We start from the raw sequence: 24,925 nt of genomic DNA, 5'->3' as shown, positions 1-24,925 counted from the left end.
AAAAAATCTCAGAAAGCTACCGAAGCCTCGTTCAGAGCAACAGAACACCTGATAAAGAAGAAGAAGGCATTTACAGATGGAGACCTTTTCAAGGAAACGATGATGATAGTTCTGAACACTGTGCTTAAAGACGAGAAATATGGGAAGGAAGTGCTCTCTTCTGTAGCTGATGTTCAAATGGGGGCAAGCACAATGGTCAGGAGAGTGACAGCAATGTCCGACAACTTGACTGATCAGCTGGACCAGGATCTCAGGGAGTGCAGGTGGTTCAGCATCCAATGTGATGAGTCCATCGACAGCAGCAGCACGGCGCAGCTGATGATGTTTGTTCGGATGGTGTTTCAAGATTTCTCTACAAAAGAGGAACTTCTCACACTACTCCCCCTAAAAACCAGCACAAGGGGGGTTGATATCTACAACGCGGTGAAGGAGTTTTTCAACAACAGAAACATACCACTGGAAAAGCTGGTGTCGATTACCACCGATGGGGCTCCTGCGATGACCGGACGGCATGCAGGGTTCATCGCGCTCTGTAAAAGCGACCCAGCGTTCCCGAAATTCGTACAGTAGGACCACTGCATCATTCACCAGCAGGCCTTATGTGCAAAGGTGCGTTTTCATTTTGTATTTTATTAATTTATGTTATCCTTGTTGTAGGCCTAATATCCTATTTGTAATTATGAGTAGGCCTATTGGGCATATTTTACGCATCTGCTTGTAGACCGGCCCCTACTGCGCTTTTTGGTCGTTAGAGTCAACTTCATAGTTGTGATACGGCGCTATATAAATACATTTTGTTTTGTATTGTATTGTATTGTATTGTATTGTTATTGTTTTTAAGTGCTTTGAGTAAGAGTGATTTTATTTTATTTTTAAGGTGATCGGCTTCGAGCACGTAATGACTCCTGTTGTGAGGATCATAAACAGCATCCGTTCCAAAGCTAAACAACACCGAAGTTTCAAGGTGATGTTGGCGGAGCTGTCGGCTGAATATGGGGACCTGCTTCTCCACACGGACATCCGATGGCTCAGCAGAGGACGGATTCTGCTCCGGTTTTTGTCGCTGTTGAGGGAGATCAAAGATTTTATGAAATCTAGAGACGAAGACACATCGCTGCTGGAGGACGTTGCGTGGCTACTAGACCTGGCATTTCTGACGGACATTACTGGAAAACTGAACAATCTGAACTGTGCGCTGCAAGGCAAAGGTAAGACTGTTGCCGACATGATCAGTGCTTTAAATGCGTTTAAAGCACAGATGAGCATTTTCTCTGCGCATTTACAGAGAAAAAAGGTGCTGCACTTCCCCTCTTTGCAGATGGTGCTGAACGACAATACCTCTGCGTCTGAGATTGTTGGCAACGCTGCCGAAAAATACACTCAAGTCATAAACAGGGTTGGGCAAGAGTTTGAGAATAGGTTTTGTGACATTGATAAACTTGAGCCATGTGTGTCGTTCGTTTCGAATCCATTTATAAACGTGGACACAACGTCCATTGCTGAGCAACTAAGTGCAATGTTCAGCTTGGATGCTGGGCAGGTGGAAATAGAAATAGTGACACTGCAGAATGACATTCGCCTCAAAGCCCACCAGGCTGCAGCAAACTTTTGGGGCCTTGTTGATACTGAAAAGTACAGTGGTCTGTGCACAGCAGCAATGAAGGTTGCCAGTCTGTTTGGGTCTACCTATCTTTGTGAATCAGCCTTTTCTGACATGAATTTCATAAAAAACGAACACAGAACACGGCTCACTGATGCACATCTGCAAGACTCACTCAGACTTGCAGTGTCAAATTACAGCCCAGATTACGAGGCCCTGGTTGCCAGCATGCAATGCCAGGCTTCCCATTAAAACTTATGAAAGATTGTGATGGATTAAATAGGCCTATAAATACTTTTGTTTAATGTTATGTTGTTCTGTTTGATGGTGATTACAGTGAAATAGAAATAAAGTGCTGATTTTGATATTTGTCTGTTTCCTTCCTTTTTAAGCCATTATTGATAATTAGGCCTATTGTGCAAATTTGTTAAAATGAGCAGTGTCCTCAAACAGGTGAATATAACTAATTAGTTTTACTATTAATAATAACATACAATTAAAGGTAAACCGCGCAAATTTGAAGCGTACCAAATTGGTAGCCCTTCACATTAATCGGTACCCAAGAAGTAGCCCTCAGTTCAAAAAAGGTTGGTGACCCCTGCCCTACACACTGATAGGAGGGAGAGGATTCTTTAAAGAGAGGACATGATTTGCTGAAGCTTTACAGCAACAGGAAGTAGGTCTCATTGATCAGTGCTGCTGATGTTCAAACACTCACTGTGTCCTCATTTGAAACCTCTGTTTGAAAAGCTCAGTATCTTAGCAACCTCCTTACCACCTGCAGTGTGTGTGTGTGTGTGTGTGTGTGTGTGTGTGTGTGTGTGTGTGTGTGTGTGTGTATGTGTGTGTGTGTATGTGTGTGTGTGTGTGTGTGTGTGTGTGTGTGTGTGTGTGTGTGTGTGTGTGTGTGTGTGTGTGTGTGTGTGTGTGTGCGTGTGTGTGTGTGCGCAGGCATCTGTAGGGTTTTAAAAAGGAGAAACCGACAGCTTTACACAACTCATCAGAGACAAAAGACTCACTGATGGAGAGAAAGTGAGTTTTGAGAGTTTAGAGATTCAGATTTCAAAAAGGCACTTAAGGACACACTGAGCTGGGGGGGGGCATGGGGGGGGGTGGGATGATCCAATATTAATATGAATGTGTATTTGTGTGTTTACAAGAGTGTGTGTTTGAGTGTCTGTTTTCTTTGAGGCTGCTCTCTGTGTGTTTCCTCAGATCTGAAGACACATGTTTTGGGGGAAGGTTGGAAATAAGCCCTGTGATATATCTGTGTCATCGAGAGGAGGCTCCACACGCAGTGATGTCATCATCAAACAACCAACCTGACTTACATGGAATATTCCAGTAACCATTGCTGCTTTTGGACTGGCCCCTAGTCTTTGGACTGGCCCCTTGTCTTTGGACTGGCCCCTAGTCTTTGGACTGGCCCCTTGTCTTTGGACTGGCCCCTAGTCTTTGGACTGGCCCCTTGTCTTTGGACTGGCCCCTTGTCTTTGGACTGGCCCCTAGTCTTTTGGACTGGCCCCTAGTATTTTGGACTGGCCCTTTGTCTTTGGACTGGCCCCTTGTCTTTGGACAGGCCCCTAGTCTTTGGACTGGCCCCTTGACTGGCCCCTTGTCTTTTGGACTGGCCCCTAGTCTTTGGACTGGCCCCTTGTCTTTGGACTGGCCCCTTGTCTTTGGACAGGCCCTTAGTCTTTGGATTGCCCCTAGTCTTTGGACTGGCCCCTTGTCTTTGGACTGGCCCCTAGTCTTTTGGACTGGCCCCTTGTCTTTGGACTGGCCCCTAGTCTTTGGGTTGGCCCCTAGTATTTGGACTGGCCCCTAGTCTTTTGGACTGGCCCCTAGTCTTTTGGACTGACCCTTTGTCTTTGGACTAGCCCCTTGTCTTTGGACAGGCCCCTAGTCTTTGGACTGGCCCCTTGTCTTTTGGACTGGCCCCTAGTCTTTGGACTGGCCCCTTGTCTTTTGGACTGGCCCCTAGTCTTTGGAGCGGCTCCTAATCTTTGAACAGTTCCATAGTCTCAGTATTTGCCAAAAATGAATGTTAGCAGTCTCATTATCGACAATATTTAGACCAGCCCCCTGCATCAGGACCGGCCCTTTATCTTTAATGTGAACTCCTGTTTTAGCATCAACACAGGAGTAGATGTCTTTAGACCGACATCTACTTTCAGGAAAGACCCTTAATTTGGAGCGACTCCTAATCTTTGGACCAGATCCTAGTCTCTGGACTGGCCCCTCATCTTAGGATCAACTCCCTGGTCTACAGACTGAACTGTAGTCTCGGAATAGACCCCTAGTGTTTTGATCGACTTTAAGTCTCAGGATGGGCCCTTAGTGTCTGTACCGGCTCCAAAACTCTGTACCGGCCCCAAGTCTTTGGAAAGGCTCTAGTCTCAAGACTGACACTTAGTCTCTGTACCGGCAGAATTTACCCCCATTATTCAGTCTGGCTCCTAGTCTCAGGATTGACCCCTAGTCTCTGAATTGGGCGAACACGAGAGCTGTGTGGATCAGATTTACACAGTTTGTTTAATATGAATCAGTGAGGGACAAATAGTGAGACACTCTGAAAATATCAAAAGGCTCGGAGGACAGGAGGACTGGAGGACTGGAGGACAGGAGGACTGGAGGACTGGAGGACAGGAGGACTGGAGGACAGGAGGACTGGAGGACTGGAGGACAGGAAGACTGGAGGACTGGAGGACAGGAGGACAGGAGGATTGGAGGACTAGAGGACTAGGGGACTGGAGGACTGGAGGACAGGAGGACAGGAGGACAGGAGGACTGGAGGATAGGAAGACTGGAGGACAGGAGGACAGGAGGACTGGAGGACTGGAGGACAGGAGGACAGGAGGACTGGAGGACTGGAGGACCGGAGGACCGGAGGACTATAGGACTGGAGGACAGGAGGACTGGAGGACTAGAGGACTAGAGGACTAGAGGACTGGAGGACTGGAGTACTGGAGTACTGGAGGACAGGAGGACTGGAGGACTAGAGGACTGGAGGACTGGAGGACTGGAGGACTAGAGGACTGGAGGACTGGAGGACTGGAGTACTGGAGTACTGGAGTACTGGAGGACAGAGGACAGGAGGACTGGAGGACTAGAGGACTGGAGGACTGGAGGACTGGAGGACTGGATGTGAGGTGAGGAAAACAGAGCAGACTTGTGAAGACGTGCAGATGTTGGCTCCCTGTCTTCTGATTTCTCTCAGCACTTTGAAGGCTGAAGAAGTCCTTGAGAACGTTCTACTGAAAGATGTGAGAATGAAATCTGAAGTAATGAGAGGGTTACTCACACAATGTGCATTTTGGTATCCTCAGATTTGCTGCGAACCTTGAAATTCATGAACATTGACAAAGCATTTCCATAAGCTGTTATCCTGAAACTGAAAATAAGCGGGAGGGCGAAAGAATCCAAGAGCGTCTTTCAGTGAAGCGCATTAAAGGGACAAACCTTCCGTCACTGAGAAAAGCTTTAGGACGAGTTTCTGCTTTCTTTCCTTGTTCAAAATACCCTTGAAATGTGTGAAAGGCACTTCACCTCCGAGGGATTAGCACTTATTATAATTTGAATCATCATCAATGGGAGCTCTGGCCATGAGGTAAGAAATGCTAAACAAATATTGGAAAACGTAATAAATCCTGATGATTACCTCCAGGGCAAAAGGAGTCACTGAGCTGTTTGAAAAGAGAGCCATACAACAATTCCTCCGAAATAATATAGTGACGTCATTATTAAGACACTGTACTGTTAAACATGTTGTAAAGTGTGATATTCTCATTGGCTTGCACTAATCCTTTAAGTCACATTTGCTGGAGACATCCTGTAAATAAAGCCCCGTGTTCTTTGTGAGCTCCCTTTATATAATACATTAGTCAAAGACCCGGGTAGATTATACTCATTGAAGACACTCACACACTACACGCACTGAAAGAAATGAGCTGTTCTTCCTCAAGTCTCCGACAGCTTTCAATGCCAGTGTGGGTTTTCATAAGGATCATTCGTTGGCTTCATTTGCATGATGTCATAATGCGTGTGGTGCTGAATAATGAATGAATATGACCACCTGCATGAATCCAGGAGAAAGAGCCCATTAGGCAGAGAGCGCTGAGGCACCTTTACAGACCGTGACCCTCCTCCAAACGTGGTCTGCATCATACAGATCAGGGCACGCAATCCAGAAGGAAACACACGCATAATAACAGAATACAAACAAAGACGTGGACAGTGACAGAGATAACATATCAGCTGTTGAAAGACATGTGGCATGCATTCTGATTAAACCCTCACACACACACACACACACACACACACACACACACACACACTTTATAGAGCCATACTTCACAGTGTGTCCTGCGGGCCGCTGCAGGAGGTCTGAGGTGCCTGAATCAAAGTCAAACACCCTCTCAGAACATGAAGCGTCTGTCTCGCCCGCTGCCGGCTCGTAAAGCCTTTCTCTGCACATCGTTCACTGCTTCCTTTCCACGGACACACTGAAGAATCCCTGCCACCCCGTGTTTCTCTATCCGTCTTTTATTCACTTCTTTGAAGTATTAATACTACAGTGTGGAAATACTCTCTTACAAGTACAAGTCATGCAAAGTAACTGCAGTGTTACTCAGGGGAAAAGTAGTAAGTGCTGCTTGTGCTGATTAATACGTATGAGTTACTGCCTTTTCCAAACTCCTCACTGAATGACCAGCAGGGATCCTTTCTTTAAGGATTATCAGACCTTGTATAAATAACGTTTTAGAGCAGGCATCTTGAAGTAGAATCCAGAAAGGTCACCAACACAAGGACACAGGACAAATAAACTGGCAGGAAAAGAGGGTAAACACATTGATCCGTGTCACTGTAACCTGGCAGCGCTGGAGGCAGAAGTTGAGAGGAGTACAGCGAGGGGAAGGCTGCTGCACTGGATAGAGCCTCGTCTTATTCCACAGGCTAACAACACATATTTTACAAGAAAGGAAAGAAGCTGTGAGTAAACTTTTTCTTCTCTTGACTTGTAAAAGGATTTTGTGCAGTGAGTTCATATGAGAACAGCAGGAGTACCTGGGAAAAGGAAAGCCCTGTTGTATGTTATATCACAAGAAATACACGTGTGTTTCATTCAAGTAATCTTGAACGATAAAGAGCAAAGAGTCCAGAAGAGGTTCTCGTAGGGAGGTGGTCAGAGAGGATCCTAAAACACAGCACCTTCACACAGGAGAACTCTGAGGTTAGAAGGTAAACCTCAAACTGTAAAAGTATCCTGAGATGATTGAAGTGAGGAATAGCACCCTGAAGGTTGAAGTTCATAATTGACCTCCAATGATTAACGCTAGGGTTAGGCTTTGACCTCCAAGGGTCAACGAAAAGCATTGACCTCCAAGGGTCAACGAAAGGCATTAACCTCCAAGGGTCAACGAAAGGCAATGACCTCCAGTGGTTAAGGTCAAGCATTGCTCACCAATCTGTAGTGTCAGGCTTTGACCCCCAGTGGTTAAGGGCTTTCACTCGTTGCGTTTTTTTGCCATGTTTTGCAAATTGAGGGCTTACATTGAGACAGGACTGACCGTTATTACGCAGCGTTCACACGGTTCCGTTGCGTTGGCGCTTGCCGGAGGGCGTGTCTGGCGCTTGAGGTTAACGTGACCAACAACCAATCATACTGCGCCTGCTAGCTGTCCATTCAGTGTTAAAACGAAGTACACTGGATATAAACTCCCCAAACACGCGAATACATACCAGTTTCACCCACTGTCTCTGCCACCTCCCTCCATGCCTGGTTCCTCCTGTTTGTGTCCCGGTATGGGGACAGGGACTGGTCGTACAAGACCGGGTGATTCCCAACAATTATCATCATTTTTCGTCCCTTTTTGGGAAATGAGGAAATGAGCTGCGCTATAGTTCTCCCGGTATAGTTACATAAAAGATTTGATTGGCTGGCGCTTCCGTCGATGCTTGAAAAGTTGAACTTTTCTCAACCTTCGACGCGACGCAACGGAACCACAATGCAGTTCGGCAATGCAACGGAACCGTGTGTACGGGCCGTTAGTGTCCCATTCAAAGCCAGAGGTCAGAGGTCCTTTATATTAATGAGTAACGTCACTTCTGTGGTCATTTTACCTCAGAACACAATCGTTTCCATATCCAAACAAGTAGTTGTGTTGCATAAATGAAGCAGTTGCCTGTGAACACTGCATAAAGTGATCTGGAAAAATACTGAATCACTTTTTTAAGATATCTCACAAATGCTACGTCGCTACGCGGCTACACCGTCTGGATTTTTCTCCTTCTCTTCTCACATGTTTACTTCATCTGCCTCCTTTTTCCTCCTCCCCTCCTCTCATCATGGTTCCCCCCTCCAGACCCTCCCTCAGCAGGATGATGTTACGTATGCGCTGTCGCTCCAGGACAATCTGTCTCTCCTTGGCCTTCTTCAGCATTTTCTTCCACGTCCTCCTGGTGCTTGTTTCTCTTCCCATTTACCAGCAGCCCTGTGACCCCCTGCTACACCCCAGGACCAACATCCTGAGAGAGCTGGCCCACAGCGAGCAGTCCTCTGTGGGGAGCGAGGGTCCAGCTGAGACCTCCACTGAGAGACAGGCTTCCAGTAAGGATGCCAGTAAGGATGCCAGTACGGATGCCAGTAGGGATGCCAAAGGTGGTGAGCTAACACTCTCTGATGGGGGTGTATCATTGAAAGGAGGTAGATTTGGCGCGATGGACGTGGCGGTCACTGAGCGAGCTGGACGTTTGGAGTCTGATCAGAAGAAGCTGGAGGCGCTGTTCGACCATCCTCTCTACAACATGCCCAGCCCCTCCGTCCCTGAGGAGGACCGGCTGCTGAAATTCAAACCAAAAGTCCAATCCAGTGAGAAGAGCTCCCAGATGTGGTCAGTCATTTCTACTATCGCTATAAAGCATGCTTTCTCAATGCTAACACGCCTTTTGTGTTGAGCTCAATGTTCAATCAGTTCAAATGTATTATATTGGAAATGACTTTAGAGCAGAATACAGCAGAAAGGCAGAACCGCACTGTAATGTCCCGTTTCCCCCTGTGTGTTTCAGGCTGAGTGCGAGTGAGGAGGATCACGAGGACGTCCGGTGGAACAGCAGCAGTGACTCTCACCCCCCCTGGCTGCGTTTCCACCTTGGTATCTCCCGCTGGCAGCTGTACGCTCACCGTGACCAAAACATGGCGGCGCTGACTCAGCAGATCGCCACGCAGCGCGTCGTCAGTGCAGGTGAGACAGAAACTAAATACACGCTTTATCAAATCTGGAAACTATATTCAGATCAATGTCTGCTTTTTAAGGAAGTACACAGAAACATAAAGCAGGTGAATAGCATGTAATACTATCCAAGTTCAAATAAACTGAAAGACGAACAGCGTGACAAATGATACATAAGCGCTTTCTGGAATGTTTTTAAGGCTCAAAAACACAAGCTCATAAATAAATCAGACTACGGAAGAGGACGAGGTTTAAGTTTAAAAATATATATAAATCTGACATTAATCTCAGAATTCTGAGAATTTCAGGAACATTTCAAGAAAAAACCAAAATGTTTTTGATGATTAAATGATTTTAGTTTTTTAATCTGAATTTTGATGTTTTTCAGACTTTTGGCTTTTTCCGCTATTTCTTTTATGGGCAGAATAAAAGAGCCTCTTAAATCAACTTTTTTGCTTGAAATATTTGACCCTTTTTGTCTACATTTGAAACTTCTGGTGTTTTTGACATTTTTTACGGAAGAGGATTAGGGCCACGTGAACATTTCTATGGATCTGAAAAAGAGAGAATGTATTTATGAGAAAAAAACAATTCTATTAATTCCTGAAAAATAAAATCTCAGACTTCTGAGATTAAAGTCAGAACTCCCTCTTTTAAAAAAACGTTTGGTCACATCCCAGAAACAGTTCTCATGTGGCCCCAATTCTCTTCCCTGAACTGCTATATCGGTCATCGTATCCCCAGGGTTGCATTCAGGGACCATCAATAAATATGAATTGGGTTATGAATGTCTTATGTGGCTTATCTTACACATAATTGCTGATGCCTTTTTGAAACATGTTTAATTGGAGGTTGTTTAAGTTTTCTCAATAGTTTCCACGTCCTCTGATATCGTGACTCCAAATACAAACCAGGCAGTAGCTACACTAAATACACAAGAGACACCTCTTGGCATTAGATGTTAGCGCTTCGCTGTTTATTTCAGCGGTTTCTATTGAAAGGTCTTGATTATTTTCAATAGTGTGAGTCAATTACCCTCTTGAATAAACTCCTATATGAAAGGCTTTTGTGAGACTGCAGACGAAAAGAACATCTTCAAAAGCAGCAGATCTATCATTTTTACTTGGAGTTGTTTGAGCCCTAAACCCAAACCAGGTGATGGTTGGGTTTCTGGGAGTGAGAGGTAAAATAGAGGGGAGGGTGTAGTGGTTGTGTGGCTCCTGAGGTATCTGGTTTCAGATGTAGACTCCCTTTGAAGCTCCACTGAAATGAAAGCCACAGAAAGCTGTGATGGCCTCAGAGGATCAGCAGATCAGGGACTGGGAGTATGGACATGTGGTGAATCTATTCATCATACAGCCTTTAACACACGTCTGTGAAAGGTTTCATCATCACTTATATTTAATCTGATCATTGTAAAGTATAATTAACGAGTTCCTGTCCTGTGGTGTTCTATAGGTTATAGTGCATGTAAATGGTCTTCAAAGGCTAAAATCCCTGTGTTCCTCCAGAGGCAATTTCTCTCCCACACACTATGAAACGCCTCCATTGGACTCCTGTTTACTTTAGACCATAGTGTCATCCCTATGGTTTATCATTTGGAAGCCCTTATATTCAGGATGTAGATTTTTCTCAGATTTCTGACTTTTAATCAGAGTAAAAAAAAAAAATCAGATTTTGAACTTTTTTCTGAACTTTGAATTTTACTCACTATTTAATTTCCTCAGAATTTTTGCTTATATCCAGAATGTTGATTTTTCTCAGAATTCTTATTTTTGTTCTATAAATTCTGACTAAAGGATTTTTTCCCTGAATTGAATTTTGCTTCAAATTTTTGATTTCTCTCAAAATTATGACTTTCTCTTAGAATTTTATTTTGTTCGGATTTTTAACTTTTTTTCTGAATTTTGAATTTGTCTTAGAATGGTGACCTTTTCCCAGACTTTTTTTTCAAAATTAAATTTGTTTCAGAATTTGAATCTTTCCTGATTTTTACATTTCTTTCAGAATTTTGACTTTTTTCTCCGAATGGTGATGTTAAGCTAAGGGGCTGGATGATCAAAACCGAGGCAGCCAGCTCCGTGTCCCTCCAGCAGGAGCTCCCCTCTCACACACTGTGAAACGCCTGCATTAAAATTAAAAATATATATATTTAATTTTATCTAGACGTTTATTGATCAGGGACAAATGCATTAAACATGATTTCATATGAAACACAAAACAGGTGTCATGCATACAAGTTGCTAGCTGAAGCTAATTGGCAACCCTGTCCCTGGTTAGGCTTTTGCTATTAAAACAGAGTTCATGAGCAAAGTTAAAAACAGTACAGAAACATTAACAAGAATCAAAAACACAAAACATTAAGGGCCCTAAACGAGTACAGTAGTATATAAAAGGCAATGCTCACTGGTCTGTTTCAGTTTCAGCCATTGTTTTACTCCGCTGTTAAAAGCCTTGAGCTCTGTCAATGTTTTTATTGCAGGTGGAAATGAATTCTATTACTGTCCGAATGCTGTCCTGCGTTTCACTGTTCTACCATTACTGCTTGTTACACTCCTAGTTCTAATGCCACTGTTCTGTTTAGACATTTTATTTTGATCCACTAATTCGAACCTTTTTCAGAATGTTCACACGTTTCTTAGTATTTAGACATTTCTCTGGGCTTCTGTTTTTCTCAGGAATATATTTTCTTTATGAATTTTGACTTTTTTCTGAACTTCTTTTAATGTTAAGCTAAGAGGCTGGACCTCTCTAAGCCCATTGACCAAACAAAACAGAGACAGCCAGCTAACCAATCAGCTCAGACTGGGCTCTGGTTTCAGACAGAGGGTGAAAAGAGGTGCAGAATACAATGACTGTCGATTAAGACCAAAACAAACAATCTGTCGACTAACAGAAGACAGCCTAAAATAACATTTACAGGTTGAAACAAAGCTGAATCTTGAAATGATATATCATTCTAAAAGATGAAGAGGATATTATTTACAGTGAACGTTGAGGATAAATCCCGTAATGCTCGTGATGATGCTCTGTATCACAAACGTGATGCTGGGAGCACTGATGGGAATCAATGCATGTAACACAATGTCACGCTAAATATAGCAGAAGACGTGGTCTGTGTGTGTGTGTGTGTGTGTGTATGTGTGTGTGTGTGTGTGTGTGTGTGTGTGTGTGTGTGTCAGAGATGTGACACACTTGAAACGTGTTACATGTCGGTGATGACGCACGTTTTTTTTTTTTGCATTGTGTGTGTTTGCTCCATATTGGCCAATGTGTTCTGTCACAGCATGTCGTGTGTGTGTGTGTGTGTGTGTGTGTGTGTGTGTGTGTGTGTGTGTGTGTGTGTGTGTGTGTGTGTGTGTGTGTGTGTGTGTGTGTGTGTGTGTGTGTGTGTGTGTGTGTGTGTGTGTGTGTGTGTGTGTGTGTGTGTGTGTGTGTGTGTGTGCTCACCGTGTTGCCATGGAAATGTTCTCTCTGCTGGTTTTCAGTGCAGAAGTCCGGGGGGACGCAGCTGAAGCTGGTGATGACATTTACCAACTACGGACAGGCCCTGCTGAAACCAATGAAGTGAGTGGGAAACCCTCGCTTGGAATAATGTGTTGGAACAAATACAACGAAGCACATAGTGGTTGTGTTCGTAGTTTTATATATACCTATTAAAGTAAATGCATCTTGATTTTTTTACTGACCAACAACATATTTAGAGACAACACCGGAGACTCTCCCTAACTCTCACATTTTATAGCCACATTCCATTCCTCCAAAATAAATCTGTTGATGAATCCATAGTCAAAATAATTGCGAGTTGCAGGGAGGTCTGGGAGGGATGAAGAAATTCAAACACCACGAGTCGATGGTCCAAGAACCTTTACATTTATATTGTGATTCTGATCATTGATGCTTGCAACGTGTTTTCTCATTGAGAAGTTTGATAAATATTCATGTGGGTAAATGTCTAAACGAATAAAGACAAATGTGTAAAAGTCTGGGACCTGGAAAAGACACATTATGATATCTGAAATCTATGATATGTGAATATAGTCCCAGCTCTATTCAAAGCAGAATAAAAGGAGGTTTATCTTGATGTAAAACTGCAGTAAAGTCATGTTGAATGTGTCTCTCGCTGACAGGCAGGAGAGAGAGGAAGAAACAAACTATAACCTGTACTACTTCTCAGACTTTGAGAGACACAACGCAGAGATCGCAGCGTTTCACCTGGACAGGTAACGAGAGCAGGTGTTCAACACGCTAGACACGCTGTCCCTCTTTGTAGAACTCTTTGTTTGAGCTTGTAAATGTGTGTCTTCATTGTCTGTATGGTGACGAAGAGCCCAGGTAGTTCCCTGACACTTTTGGCCCTTTCAGAGATTCCTCCCCCTCTCCTGTTTTTATTCTATTTACCCCCTCTCTCCCCCCTGTCCTCCCCCCTGCAGGGTGCTGGGCTACAGGAGGGTTCCCCCCGTGGTGGGGAGGCTGGTGGATGTTGTGGAGGAAATCAAGGACGTCACTACAGACCACAAGCTGGCCCGGACCTTCTTCACCTCCCCCGGTACCGCCCACACACCCCTCCATTATTCATCCAACCCTCCTGTCGCGTTCTTTCCCCCCTGAGTAACTGCAGTGAATACGAAGAACAGACACGGAAAATGAATTCCAAATTCAACATTTTGTCAGACTGTGGGTCTGAATCTGATGGTTGAACATAATCTAGGGTTACCCATTCATTTCCTCTGGCGGGAACATTACAAGGATGACCAAACCTCCCAAAATCCAATTATATGGTGATAGTATATGTTCAAATGCGGAGGATATCATACGGCCTTAGAGCAATCACATGTAAAACCCAAGATTCATGATTGATTAAAGGCAGTATAAATAACTATTGCTACTAGCTCCCCACTGATATCAGGACAGTAGAGGGGTTACACATCTTCCACGGGAACCTGAAAACCCCCGTTTCGCTTGTTCATTTACCATTAAAACAAAAGGAGCACGAAAGAGTTCAATCTCTATTTTTTAATGGCCCTCACAACGGTCTGGGTTAAAGTGAATATAGCAGCCCTGCTGTTATCCCACGTCGCTTTGGATGAAATGTAAGTGATGTATCTGTAATGCTCCTCTTATTCTCCCTCCTTTATCCTCTCCTCTGTTTCCCTGTGGCGCCCCTCAGTGGGCAGTGTGTGTTTCTACGGTCAGTGTTCGTATTACTGCTCCACGGAGCACGCAGTGTGCGGTCGACCCCGACAGATGGAGGCCTCTCTGGCCGTCCTGCTGCCCGACCTCTCCCTGGCCCCCCGCCGGACCTGGAGATCCCCCTGGAGACGCTCCTACAGCCGCAGCAAGCTGGCCAAGTGGGTCCCTTTCTGTCTGTTTGGGGTCATTTTGAGTCTCCGTGTGGTTATTTGGTGTCTCTTTCAATAACTTTGTGTGGCTTTGTAGTTTTTTGAGGATCTTTTTGTCATTTTGAGTCCCTTTGTTGTCCTTCTTTGCAGCAACATATCCCTCAGCATTCCCCTAAAACTTAAAGCCCAAATATGAGACAATAGATGGGTACTAAATGTTCAACATTTATTAAAATAAGATGTCATTCTCGCATCTGAACTCTGTTTCGGACTTTGTGGTGGTAGAATAAGTGTGTTCATAAAAGAAATGTAGTCTTGAGGTAAGTGATGTGTGTGTTTTCAGGTGGCAGACAGATCCAGACTACTGCTCCTCGGTGACAAAGACCCCCCCGTACAACCAAGGCACCAGGCTGCTGGACTTCATGGATATGGTCATACTGGACTTCCTGATGAGTATGTTAGAAATAAAACAAATAATTAAAATAATTAAAAACCATATAAATCTTAACGATAAATAAATAAAAATAAATTATACCAAAAAACTCTCATTTAAAAAAATAATAAAATATAATTATATTTCTAATAGTCATAGAAATATTATAATAATTATAATGATATATATGATTTGTATTTGTTTGTTTTACATATTTCATTAAGAATTTAATGAAATATGTAAAACAAACAAATACAAATCATTATAATAATAGCTTTCAAAATATGAAAGGAAATTATTCAAATGTTGTAATAAAATAAGAAGCTAAAATAGAAACAATTTTTATATATTCATGGCAGAGAAATGGGAAATGTTTCTGGTGAGTTCACTGCTGTGATTTCTGTTTAACTGGAGTTTCCTGTGGTCTCACCGAGTCTTACAGAGTCTTATCGAGTCTTAGAGAGTCTCACCGAGTCTTACCTGAGTCTTACAGAGTCTTACCTGAGTCTTACAGAGTCTTACCAGAGTCTTACAGAGTCTTATTGAGTCTTGCAGAGTCTTATTGAGTCTTGCAGAGTCTTAGAGTCTTACCTGAGTCTTACCTGAGTCTTACTGAGTCTTACCAGAGTCTTATTGAGTCTTGCAGAGTCTTAGAGTCTTACCTGAGTCTTACCTGAGTCTTACCTGAGTCTTACTGAGTCTTACTGAGTCTTACCAGAGTCTTATTGAGTCTTACAGAGTCTTACTGAGTCTTACCTGAGTCTTACCTGAGTCTTACCTGAGTCTTACTGAGTCTTACCTGAGTCTTACCTGAGTCTTACCTGAGTCTTACAGAGTCTTACCTGAGTCTTACCTGAGTCTTACCTGAGTCTTACCTGAGTCTTACCTGAGTCTTACCTGAGTCTTACCTGAGTCTTACCTGAGTCTTACAGAGTCTTACAGAGTCTTAGAGTCTTACCGAGTCTTTTAATACAAAACATCTCATATTAAAAATATAATTATGAAATTATGAAATGTAACTGAAAGAAATGTCATGAAAAAAGCAATATATATAAATGTATGTTTTTTCTCAGAATAGTTTTTATTTCTGAGGCACAAACATATTTTAACTGCACTTTGACCTCTAAAGGTTTTACACAGGCAGCAGAGGAAATACTTTGAGGAGTTCCTGCACTGCTGTGATTTCTCTTTTGCCGAGTCTTACCGGGTCTTACCGAGTCTTACCGAGTCATACCGGATAAATAAACTCGGGTAAATTCAATATTATGAGCAGTTTGGAAACGACGTGACCTTCACTTACTGCTGGGGTGACTGACAGTTACCGTGGCAACGCGCCGGCTACGTGGTTACGTCCTGACAGTTACCGTGGCAACGCGCCGTCTCCTTGGTTACACCCTGACAGCAGACAGGTAAGAGTCTGAAGTTAGTGTGTGCTCCTCCTCCTGTTAGCCTGAGAGCTCATTTAAAGTACTTTTCAACTTCAGAAACTCCACTAAGTGTTTTATTAACGCCGAGGAAGCGTTGCCCGAGGTTCAGCGGGGTTTAAACAGACATGTGATGAAGTACCGCGAGAGTAACGGCTGAGATTACTGCTGGGAGGAGACCAGAGCTAACTAGCTAACGTTAGCTACCAGAAAGTGTTAGCTGACTTTATTTATATATCTAAAATACACTGTAGTTAAAGTAGAGTAGTTAAATGAAATGTATTGACAGTACTTGAAGTAAAGCTTGTTGTTTTTAGTGTTTTTGGTGTACAGTAATGTGCAGTCAAAGTACTTGAGGTAGTATTCAGTGTGTAGTGACAGTAACAGTACTCTATGCTCAGTGGAAAAGGTGTGGTTGTATTTTCAGCATTTATATAATCCCTTTTAAGACTCCTAATCTTTTTTAAAAGGCAGTTTTTACGCTATTTATTATGTGTTGCTTACAGTAGGAACAGTATCCCATATAGGCAAAGCTAATTTAAAAATATGCCTGTATTGCTATGTAAAGACATCTTGTTTCTGTTTGTTGGATTAGATTAGAAGCATTTATTGTCATTATACAAGTACAACGAAAAAGACAAAAACTACTCCTTTTAAGGTGCCATCAAAACATTCAGAATAGACAACATACGACAAACACACCCAGCATTCATACATCACATAATAAGGGAATAAAGTGAAGGATGTAAGTCATTAGTAGAGTAAATATGTATGTGTGTATAATAAGTTATATATATTGCACATGTAGGGGTTATTGCAGGAGAGGATGAGTACGGGGTATTAGTTCAAGAGTTCAGTGCCATGTTTGCTGTCTTTGAGTCTGTTTGTCTTTGCTTTGACACACCTGTAGCGCCACCTGCAGGGCAGCAGGTCGAACAGGTGAAAAGGTGTGGCTAGTCAACATGGCACGATATATGCTATGGGGATGATCCATGCTCAGGTTTACTCTCCCTGTACGTTTTGTCTTACAGATACACCTGATATAGACTCATTCTCACGGCGTGTGTGAGCCGACCTGCGGATGGTGTTCACAGAGAGATGAGCAGCATGTTAGCGGCAGACTCAGAGGAGAGACCCCAGGATGGGCCCTCTCAACGACACAGCAAACACACCTCCAGGTCTGGATCCAGGTTTAAGAAGGGGACTTTGCCACCTCTTTCCCCTGAACCCCCTCCTCTCTCAGTGCACAGGCCTCTGTTCAGCCTCCCCCCCCTCCCCTCTGACCGACCCCTCTCTGTCGTGAAGCTCCCTCGCCTCATAGCACAGGTGGGACAACAGAAAGCCATAGGGGACACAAAGTGGACCGAAGGACCACGACTGATGGCCTCAGCGTTGGGGGCCGACATCCCCATCCGAGCTCCTGATGAGAGCACAGCGCAGAGGTACATGGGAATATTACAGGAGGATTTAGACTCTAATTCACACATTCATTCTTGAAATATAATTCTGTTCAAGTCGTTCATAAAGCCATGAGAGGCAAGTCAAAATAATGATGGTGAGGGTCTAGGGAGAGGGAAACTGCAAATCCCCGTTTCATCCTCACCTGTTTCACAGACATTATATATATATATATATATATATATATTTTGAACCTGCTCTACATGAGAGAAAACATTTAGATCAGATAAAATTAATCACAATCTCTTTTTCTGCACCTTCCTCCCAGAGCTTTGACACCTCATCATTTATGTAATGTGAAATATTTAACTTGTGTCTTATAGGTACAATACTTTTATCACACTTCTTTAAACAGGGAAATGAATGTGGTGAAATATGTAATGATGATGATGATGATGATGATGATGACCTTTCAACACACTACATTACATTGTATTCCTCCTACTGTATTATGGGTACTCTGTCACAGTGATATAAAGAGCAGTCAGCCTTTACTCCCAAAACTATTTCACTGTGTTGGTACACACTGTTTTTATTGTTCCAGTCTTACAGAGAAAGGGGAATCAATAAAAGTCCTGACATGTAAGGATACAAAAATAACGGCTGTGAAAAATGGGAAACCAAATCCAGATCCTCTCAGCGGCACAGAGGTGGTTCATATCTTCACCGAGAGGCGGGACCGGGGAGAGCTGGAGCTGTTCTACCTGAAAGAAGTGGAGGGAGACTCTTACAGGTAATCTGATATAAAGATATGTATCACACGTTTGTACAGAAATCCCAGAGATGTGAACACGGGATGAAGCCAGGCTCAAAACTCTTGGTTCCTGTTGTCGACATATTAGAGTTGAAGGTTTCTACTGAGGAAGTCTCTACCATAAACCAGAAAATACTGACATAAAAAGCCATTTTCTGCATGTTCCTAGTGATAAAGTGTGTATAAATAATCTGCATTGAGATTGATGCTTTCAGATTGTTGGAAAGGGAGACAGTAACGACATGTGTGGAGTATAAAATCCGTCAGAAAATGTAAAACAATGTCTTCTTTTATCCAGATCTCGGAGACAGTTATTTAACTTTAATATGCGCTTTTAATCAAAGAAAGGTTCCTCATAAATGCTCTAGATTGACTGATGTGTTAGTCGTTTTGTTTTCTATAATGAAGAAGTGTGTAATAAATGAGTGTGAATGCTGTCTGTGTGTAAACAGCTTCAGAATATAGAGAGGAATGAAAGTGGACAGTTTGGTGTGTTGGAGATTTCTGCTGAGAGAGGAGGAGAGATTTATGGATTTGGATTGTATGATGAATATGCTGGTGAGGCGTTATGTGATGAACTGTTGGTGACTTTAGGAGAAATCTGCAGACACACATAAACTCCTGGATGTGGATTTTTAGAGGTGTTCTTTCCACTAGTGTGAAAGAAGACCTGAAGATAAACAGCCCAACATATCTCCATGTGATTGGAGTCAGTTGCCTTTAAACTGTGCATGCATGTCAATGTTTCCTCTTTCTTTAGACCCTATGACCTGCGGGTGGTGCGCTCGACTGCAGCAGGCTCTGAGCACTACATCTTCTCCCCTCACTCTGTGCTACATGTGACAGACGGAGGATATGGAGGACTGGTCAGTCTGTCAGAGTGGCACAGAGAGTCTGTGCTGTGGAGAGATCTGCAGCAAATCCCCTTCTTCAGACACTTCACACTGAGGAGAGCTTTCACCAGGTGAGAAGAGACGCTGCATACTGATACACACCTGAACACCAGCAGGAGTACTCTTTAAAGTAGAGAGGCTACATACTGATATACACCTGAACATCAGCAGGAGAGGACTCTTTAAAGTAGAGACACTACATACTGATATACACCTGAACACCAGCAGGAGAGGACTCTTTAAAGTAGAGGCTCTACATACTGATATACACCTGAACATCAGCAGGAGAGGACTCTTTAAAGTAGAGACTCTACATACTGATATACAGCTGAACATCAGCAGGAGAGGACTCTTTAAAGTAGAGACACTACATACTGATATACAGCTGAACATCAGCAGGAGAGGACTCTTTAAAGTAGAGACACTACATACTGATATACACCTGAACATCAGCAGGAGAGGACTCTTTAAAGTAGAGACACTACATACTGATACACCTGAACATCAGCAGGAGAGGACTCTTTAAAGTAGAGACTCTACATACTGATATACACCTGAACATCAGCAGGAGAGGACTCTTTAAAGGAGAGACTCTACATACTGATATACAGCTGAACATCAGCAGGAGAGGACTCTTTAAAGTAGAGACTCTACATACTGATATACAGCTGAACATCAGCAGGAGAGGACTCTTTAAAGTAGAGACACTACATACTGATATACAGCTGAACATCAGCAGGAGAGGACTCTTTAAAGTAGAGACTCTACATACTGATATACAGCTGAACATCAGCAGGAGAGGACTCTTTAAAGTGTTGACTGTTGGTGCTTCTTTTGCAGGTGGCAGAGAAATGTGCGTAAAGTCCTCTTCCAGCGTAAGTGTAAGACTCTGCAGGACGTTCTGCTTATCGCTGTGCCTCGGTTCAGAAATGCTCTTCTTCTGTTCCACAGGTGAGTCACACTGCGTTCAATAAAATAACTATATTAATTCCTAAAACGTTCTGAGGATCACTGTTGGATGTTGAAGACACTGGTTGTTCAGATAACCTGGTCTTGATAGTACATCTTTTCCAGAATAATTGAGGAGGTGAAAGGGACCCACTGGCTGCCTCTGGAGGGGAATAAAACGTTCACTCTGCTGGAATTTAAGGATGATCTGAAGACCATGAATCAGGATTGTCTGCAGATATTAGAGAGGTTATCTCTGTACCGTGCCGCCATCCTAATCAAGGTAGGAACTAGTGGACTCCACATCTGACTACTAGCTTACAATAGTTGTTTGGCTGCAAATCTGGCAGCAGCTTGATTGAACCTTTTTTGATATGCACCAAATGAAGTCATGTACCGCTTCTTACAGCTGATCTTGTTGGTGTGCTTTGACAGATCAGCTGCAATTAAGGTCAAACTTTGAGTTAAGGACCCCATGCTTTTCCTTTCAGAACACACGTTGTTAAAACGTAACCCAGACTCCACTCTGTATTCTCCCTTTCAACAGCTTCAAATAGAACACGATGCACACATTTCATTAGTAGTGGGTTTATATTATAGCTATATTGTGTTTTCGAGCGAAATACTCTGTAGATATATATCTTTCCAAGTTGATAAATATATTTACTGTCATTTTCAATGCCTTGTTTACATGCTGCAGCTGGTCAAAACAAGTTCCTAATTGGGATCAATAAAGTAAATCTAATCTAACTTGATTCTTCTTGCAGGTGAAGCAGGACAGCTACAGGGCTCAGCAGGAGCTGCAGCTGCACCTGGAGTCCTCTCTGAAGCCGAGCAGCATCTGCCAGCCGCTGCACCGTCAGCTGCTCCACCAGCAGCAGCTGCTCACACAGCTGAGCGGATCTGAGAGCGTCCTGCTGAGGCTGGGGAGCTTTTCTGCTCTCATCAACAGCATCACTGTGCAGAGCGTCGTCTCTCTCATCACCCAGGACCTCTCTCAGTTCACCAGCACGGTCCTGAAGGTGAGAGGGGAGCATGCATTAACCGCCATTATTGAATTAAAACGTAATAGCTTGGTCACTTTCGAGCTATACCCAGAAAGGATATGGATACAAAACGTTGTATTACTATGGAATCAGGAAGAATAAACTGACGATGAATGAAATGCTGTTTGTGTGTGTCAGAGGAGTGAGTGTGAGCAGGGCTGTTTGTTCCACACTGAGCTGAGTCTCAGTGATGATCAGCTGACGGTGGACCCCCCCACACATCTGCTGCAGGAAGCTGTGAGTGGAGCCATGCTGACTGTAAAGGACTCTGTAATACAGGTACATCTCATTATATGTTAGCTGTGGGCACTGGGTGGATGTAATGCTACTGGATGTGTCTATGGGTCAAAGGTGAGGAATGACTAGACTGATTACTAAACACATTTAAGAGTCCCTTTTCTGTTCTTGGGTGTTTTATTTCCTGAATATAGGCTTTTGCTATCGATTATGAATAACGGTTACTCTGCACACATGTAAAGCCTTGGTCCAAGTTCCATCTGCAGCAGGGGGGGGGGAACATTTGCAGTCAGTCACACTGCATCTTAATGATGTGTTTTAGACCATAGAAAACATTACTTACTGCATTTTCTTTCAGACGAACGTTTGTTAATTCAAACTATTGTAATTCTTCTTCTTCTGTGGTAGATGTGTGACTCTTGTGGACTCTTCCTGGAGATCAGCAACGCTTCTGATATTCCTCAGGATCTACCCTCTGACGTCACACATACTAACCATCATATGACAGGTAGCAGCAGTGAAGGTTCTGTAGTTTTTAAAATGTCACTGTCTGGATTTCATTTGGTTTGAACCTCTGCTGACCTAAAGCTGCTGGATTCATATGAAAATGTGACCTAACCCCACCCAAAGTGTATTATTCATGTTGCTGTATGCATGCATTCGGTTCTATACTCGTCTCTCTGTGTTTTGGTTCTCAGGCGAGGATAACAGCAGTGATGAGTGTTGCTCCTGGAGGGTGCACAGAGAAGCGTCCTCTCGCGGGCTGCAGCTGCAGAAACAAACCTCTCTGCTGGTGCAGGGCAGCCGACTGCTCGGCTGCTACCCCCCCCTCACCAAGAGCCAGCTGCAGCAGCAGATCAACATCCACGACGTCACAACACAAGCTGAGGAGGAGCAGGCCGGCCTCATGCAGGCAGGAGGAGCACTTTTAACCTAAATACTGACAAAGTGTCAGAAACGCTGTTTCCAGCCTCTCAATGAGTTTCACTTCTTATTCAAGTAAATCCTACCCTAGATGCTTAAAGATATGCCTTGGTACGTTGAAAACTGGGAAGGACATTTGAACTATTTTCTGACCAAGAAAATCTCCAAGTTTATAAAGAAAATGTTTGATTTTCAACTGTGATTGTTTTTAAATAGCTGTGAGATGCAGGCTTAACATGTTGACTGTTCGTACAGCAGCTCATGTGTTCTCTCTGTTCTGTGGACAGGAAGCTGACCTAGAGATCCAGCAGCTGTGTGAGAGCTACTCCTGGTTGGTGGACATTCATTTGTTCATTAGTAAATGGAGTGTTACCTCTCTGGAGTCCCTGAAGGATCAGCCTGCTCCACAGTACGAGGAGCTCATAGAGAAGATCCGCTGCTGGACAGAAAGACTCTCCACCGTCCCGTCCTCCATCTCCACCTCCAACCAGCTGATCATCATCCAGTGCAGCCGCATGAAGGAGCGACTCGGTACGTCCTCTTTAAAGGGATTTAAATCTCTAAAATACAGATTTCTGTTCAAGAACCTAAACATTACTCAGGCCATGAAGTAGTATTGAATCTTTGGGCCTCCACCAACCGTTTGTAGCTTTCAGCAGTGATTTTTGATTTGGGAATTGTTCTTAAGAAAGAGCAGAATAAAATATCACTGTTGTGGTTGTTTAAAGACAGCAGTTAACACTGAATTAGTCATAGTGTCCAGTGGAACTGGTTATTTACGTGTTATATTATTTCCACTACCTGTGCAAGATGTTTAGTTTTCTCCATTTCTGTTTCAGATTTCTGACTTTTCCTCAGACTTACTTTTTTTTTAAGTCTGACTTTTTCTTACATTTTTCATTATCTGTCAAAATGTAGACTTTTTTTGAAAAGGTTGACCTTTCTGAGAATTCTTCTTCAGAAATCAGACTTTTACTAAGATTTCTGATAATTTCAGATTTTTGACTTTTTATCAAACATTAAAAACACTTCAGATTTTTGACTTTTTATCAAACATTAAAAACACTTCAGATTTTTGACTTTCTTTTAAGGATTTTTCATTTTTTCTCCGAAGTCTGACTTTTTCCTCCGAATTCAGACTTTGTTTCAAAATATTGAATTCCTCAGAATGCCTTTTCTCACTATTTGACTTTTTACATCATTTTGACTTTTTCTCAGAATAGTTTTTTTCCAAATTTCGATTTTCTTTCTCAGAATTTGAATTTTCACGCATTTTTCTGAATGCACTGATACTCTTTTACTTTTGACTTTGAATTTTTTGCATTTTAAGAAAAGATTTGATTACAAAGCAAACATCAAACTACATAAAATGACCACAATCAACAAATCAGGAAAAGAGAAGAGAAAAACACGAGGAGAATCAGAAACCAAGTTCAAGTAAATTAGAGAACACCAAACACTGACCAGGTGGTACGATCTGACAATTGATGTACATATTAATGCTGTATCCATTATGTGTGAGCTATATCTTCTAAATGAATCCCTTCTGTTTTTTAAGAGCTACAGCTGAGGTCGATAGAGGAGGGAGTGCAGCAGCAGCTGGTGCAGCAGATCCAGATTCTCTCTGAAAATGTCTCATCAGACCTGCAGAGATCAGCTGCTCGACTCAGGGCAGAACCAGGAGACCTGCAGGAGCTCTCCACATACGCAGTCATGGTAAAACAAACTCAAACAGATTTCCAGTTAAACAAAAGAGAGGAAATATTCCAGAAAAATATCTCATAAAAACCATACTTTAGTTTCCCTAGTTTCACCTCGACAGGGTTGGCAGATGGCAGCTTCAGATCCTCAGTCTCCTCCTTTAGTCACACTTTAATTATTCATCCCCAAAGGCTCTGTCTTTTAAAGTGTTCTGCATTTAGATCCATTATTCAAGAATGGAAGGTAAAGTAAGGTGCATTCAGGTCTTTAAAGCTGGTATTTAAAGAAACACTAGTGCATGCTTGTGTACCTGCATGAGTCGGTACTGCAGAGAACTTTGTGATGATGGGATGTTAAATCGTTTTCCAATAAAGTCAGAGAGAGAGGAAATAGTTTGGAGTTTGGTTATTTTTCACCTTATCCTGACCCTCTACTGTAGACACACTCATAGAGCTCAAGGATTTGATATTTCTTCAGTTATTTTGAGTATTGTGACTCCTCATAATTTAGACTCTTTTCTCAGAATTATTTATTTTCTATGAATTTTGACTTATTTTCAGAATATTGAATTTTCCTAAAATGTTCTCTGATTTTTATATAATTTCAGAAGTTTTACAATTTGGGTTATTTTCAGTATTTTGTCTTTATTTCTCAGATTTCTTTTCCTTCTCCAAATCTGACTTTTTCCTAGAATTTAAAATATCTTCTGAATTTTTGGCTTTTTTTGAAAACTTGTCAACATTAAACATTTTTAACACTCATCTGCATATTATTTTACCCATCTGATCTTAGATATTTTAAGATTTCTGATCCCAAAACCAATACTTTGTTTTGAGAAAAACCCTTTTCAGGGAGAAAGACACTCTAATATACTTTACCCAACATTATTTATTGGTCTTACAGATCTGAAACTCACCCAGCACCATAACCGCA

General features: G+C 42.7%; 2 protein-coding genes and 1 long non-coding RNA gene across 3 annotated transcripts in view; 2 read left to right on the top strand and 1 right to left on the bottom strand.

Annotated features, from left to right (window-relative positions):
• LOC134862804 (uncharacterized) overlaps positions 1–24,925 on the bottom strand; it is a 148,424-nt gene that overhangs the window by 14,136 nt on the left and 109,363 nt on the right. The gene's annotated exons all lie outside the window — the stretch shown is intronic.
• Positions 7,982–24,925, top strand: part of LOC134862739 (extracellular serine/threonine protein kinase FAM20C-like) — a 40,455-nt gene continuing 23,511 nt past the window's right edge. Inside the window, exons 1-8 of the mRNA XM_063880806.1 lie at positions 7,982–8,261; positions 8,346–8,493; positions 8,669–8,844; positions 12,321–12,399; positions 12,963–13,055; positions 13,266–13,381; positions 14,003–14,183; positions 14,518–14,627. Of these exons, the coding sequence (XP_063736876.1) occupies positions 7,982–8,261; positions 8,346–8,493; positions 8,669–8,844; positions 12,321–12,399; positions 12,963–13,055; positions 13,266–13,381; positions 14,003–14,183; positions 14,518–14,627 (1,183 nt within the window). The remainder of the gene's footprint in view (positions 8,262–8,345; positions 8,494–8,668; positions 8,845–12,320; positions 12,400–12,962; positions 13,056–13,265; positions 13,382–14,002; positions 14,184–14,517; positions 14,628–24,925) is intronic.
• Positions 17,139–24,925, top strand: part of LOC134862631 (dynein heavy chain domain-containing protein 1-like) — a 29,139-nt gene continuing 21,352 nt past the window's right edge. Inside the window, 11 exon segments of the mRNA XM_063880639.1 lie at positions 17,139–17,473; positions 18,034–18,222; positions 19,004–19,207; positions 19,977–20,087; positions 20,211–20,367; positions 20,852–21,106; positions 21,269–21,409; positions 21,776–21,875; positions 22,066–22,280; positions 22,579–22,822; positions 23,850–24,007. Coding sequence (XP_063736709.1) covers positions 17,139–17,473; positions 18,034–18,222; positions 19,004–19,207; positions 19,977–20,087; positions 20,211–20,367; positions 20,852–21,106; positions 21,269–21,409; positions 21,776–21,875; positions 22,066–22,280; positions 22,579–22,822; positions 23,850–24,007 — 2,109 coding nt within the window.

Source organism: Eleginops maclovinus, chromosome 4 (assembly GCF_036324505.1).
Source record: "Eleginops maclovinus isolate JMC-PN-2008 ecotype Puerto Natales chromosome 4, JC_Emac_rtc_rv5, whole genome shotgun sequence".
NCBI classification, from domain to species: domain Eukaryota; kingdom Metazoa; phylum Chordata; class Actinopteri; order Perciformes; family Eleginopidae; genus Eleginops; species Eleginops maclovinus.
The sequence above is the reverse complement of the archived record's forward strand: the minus strand, read 5'-3'. Positions and strand labels throughout refer to the sequence as shown.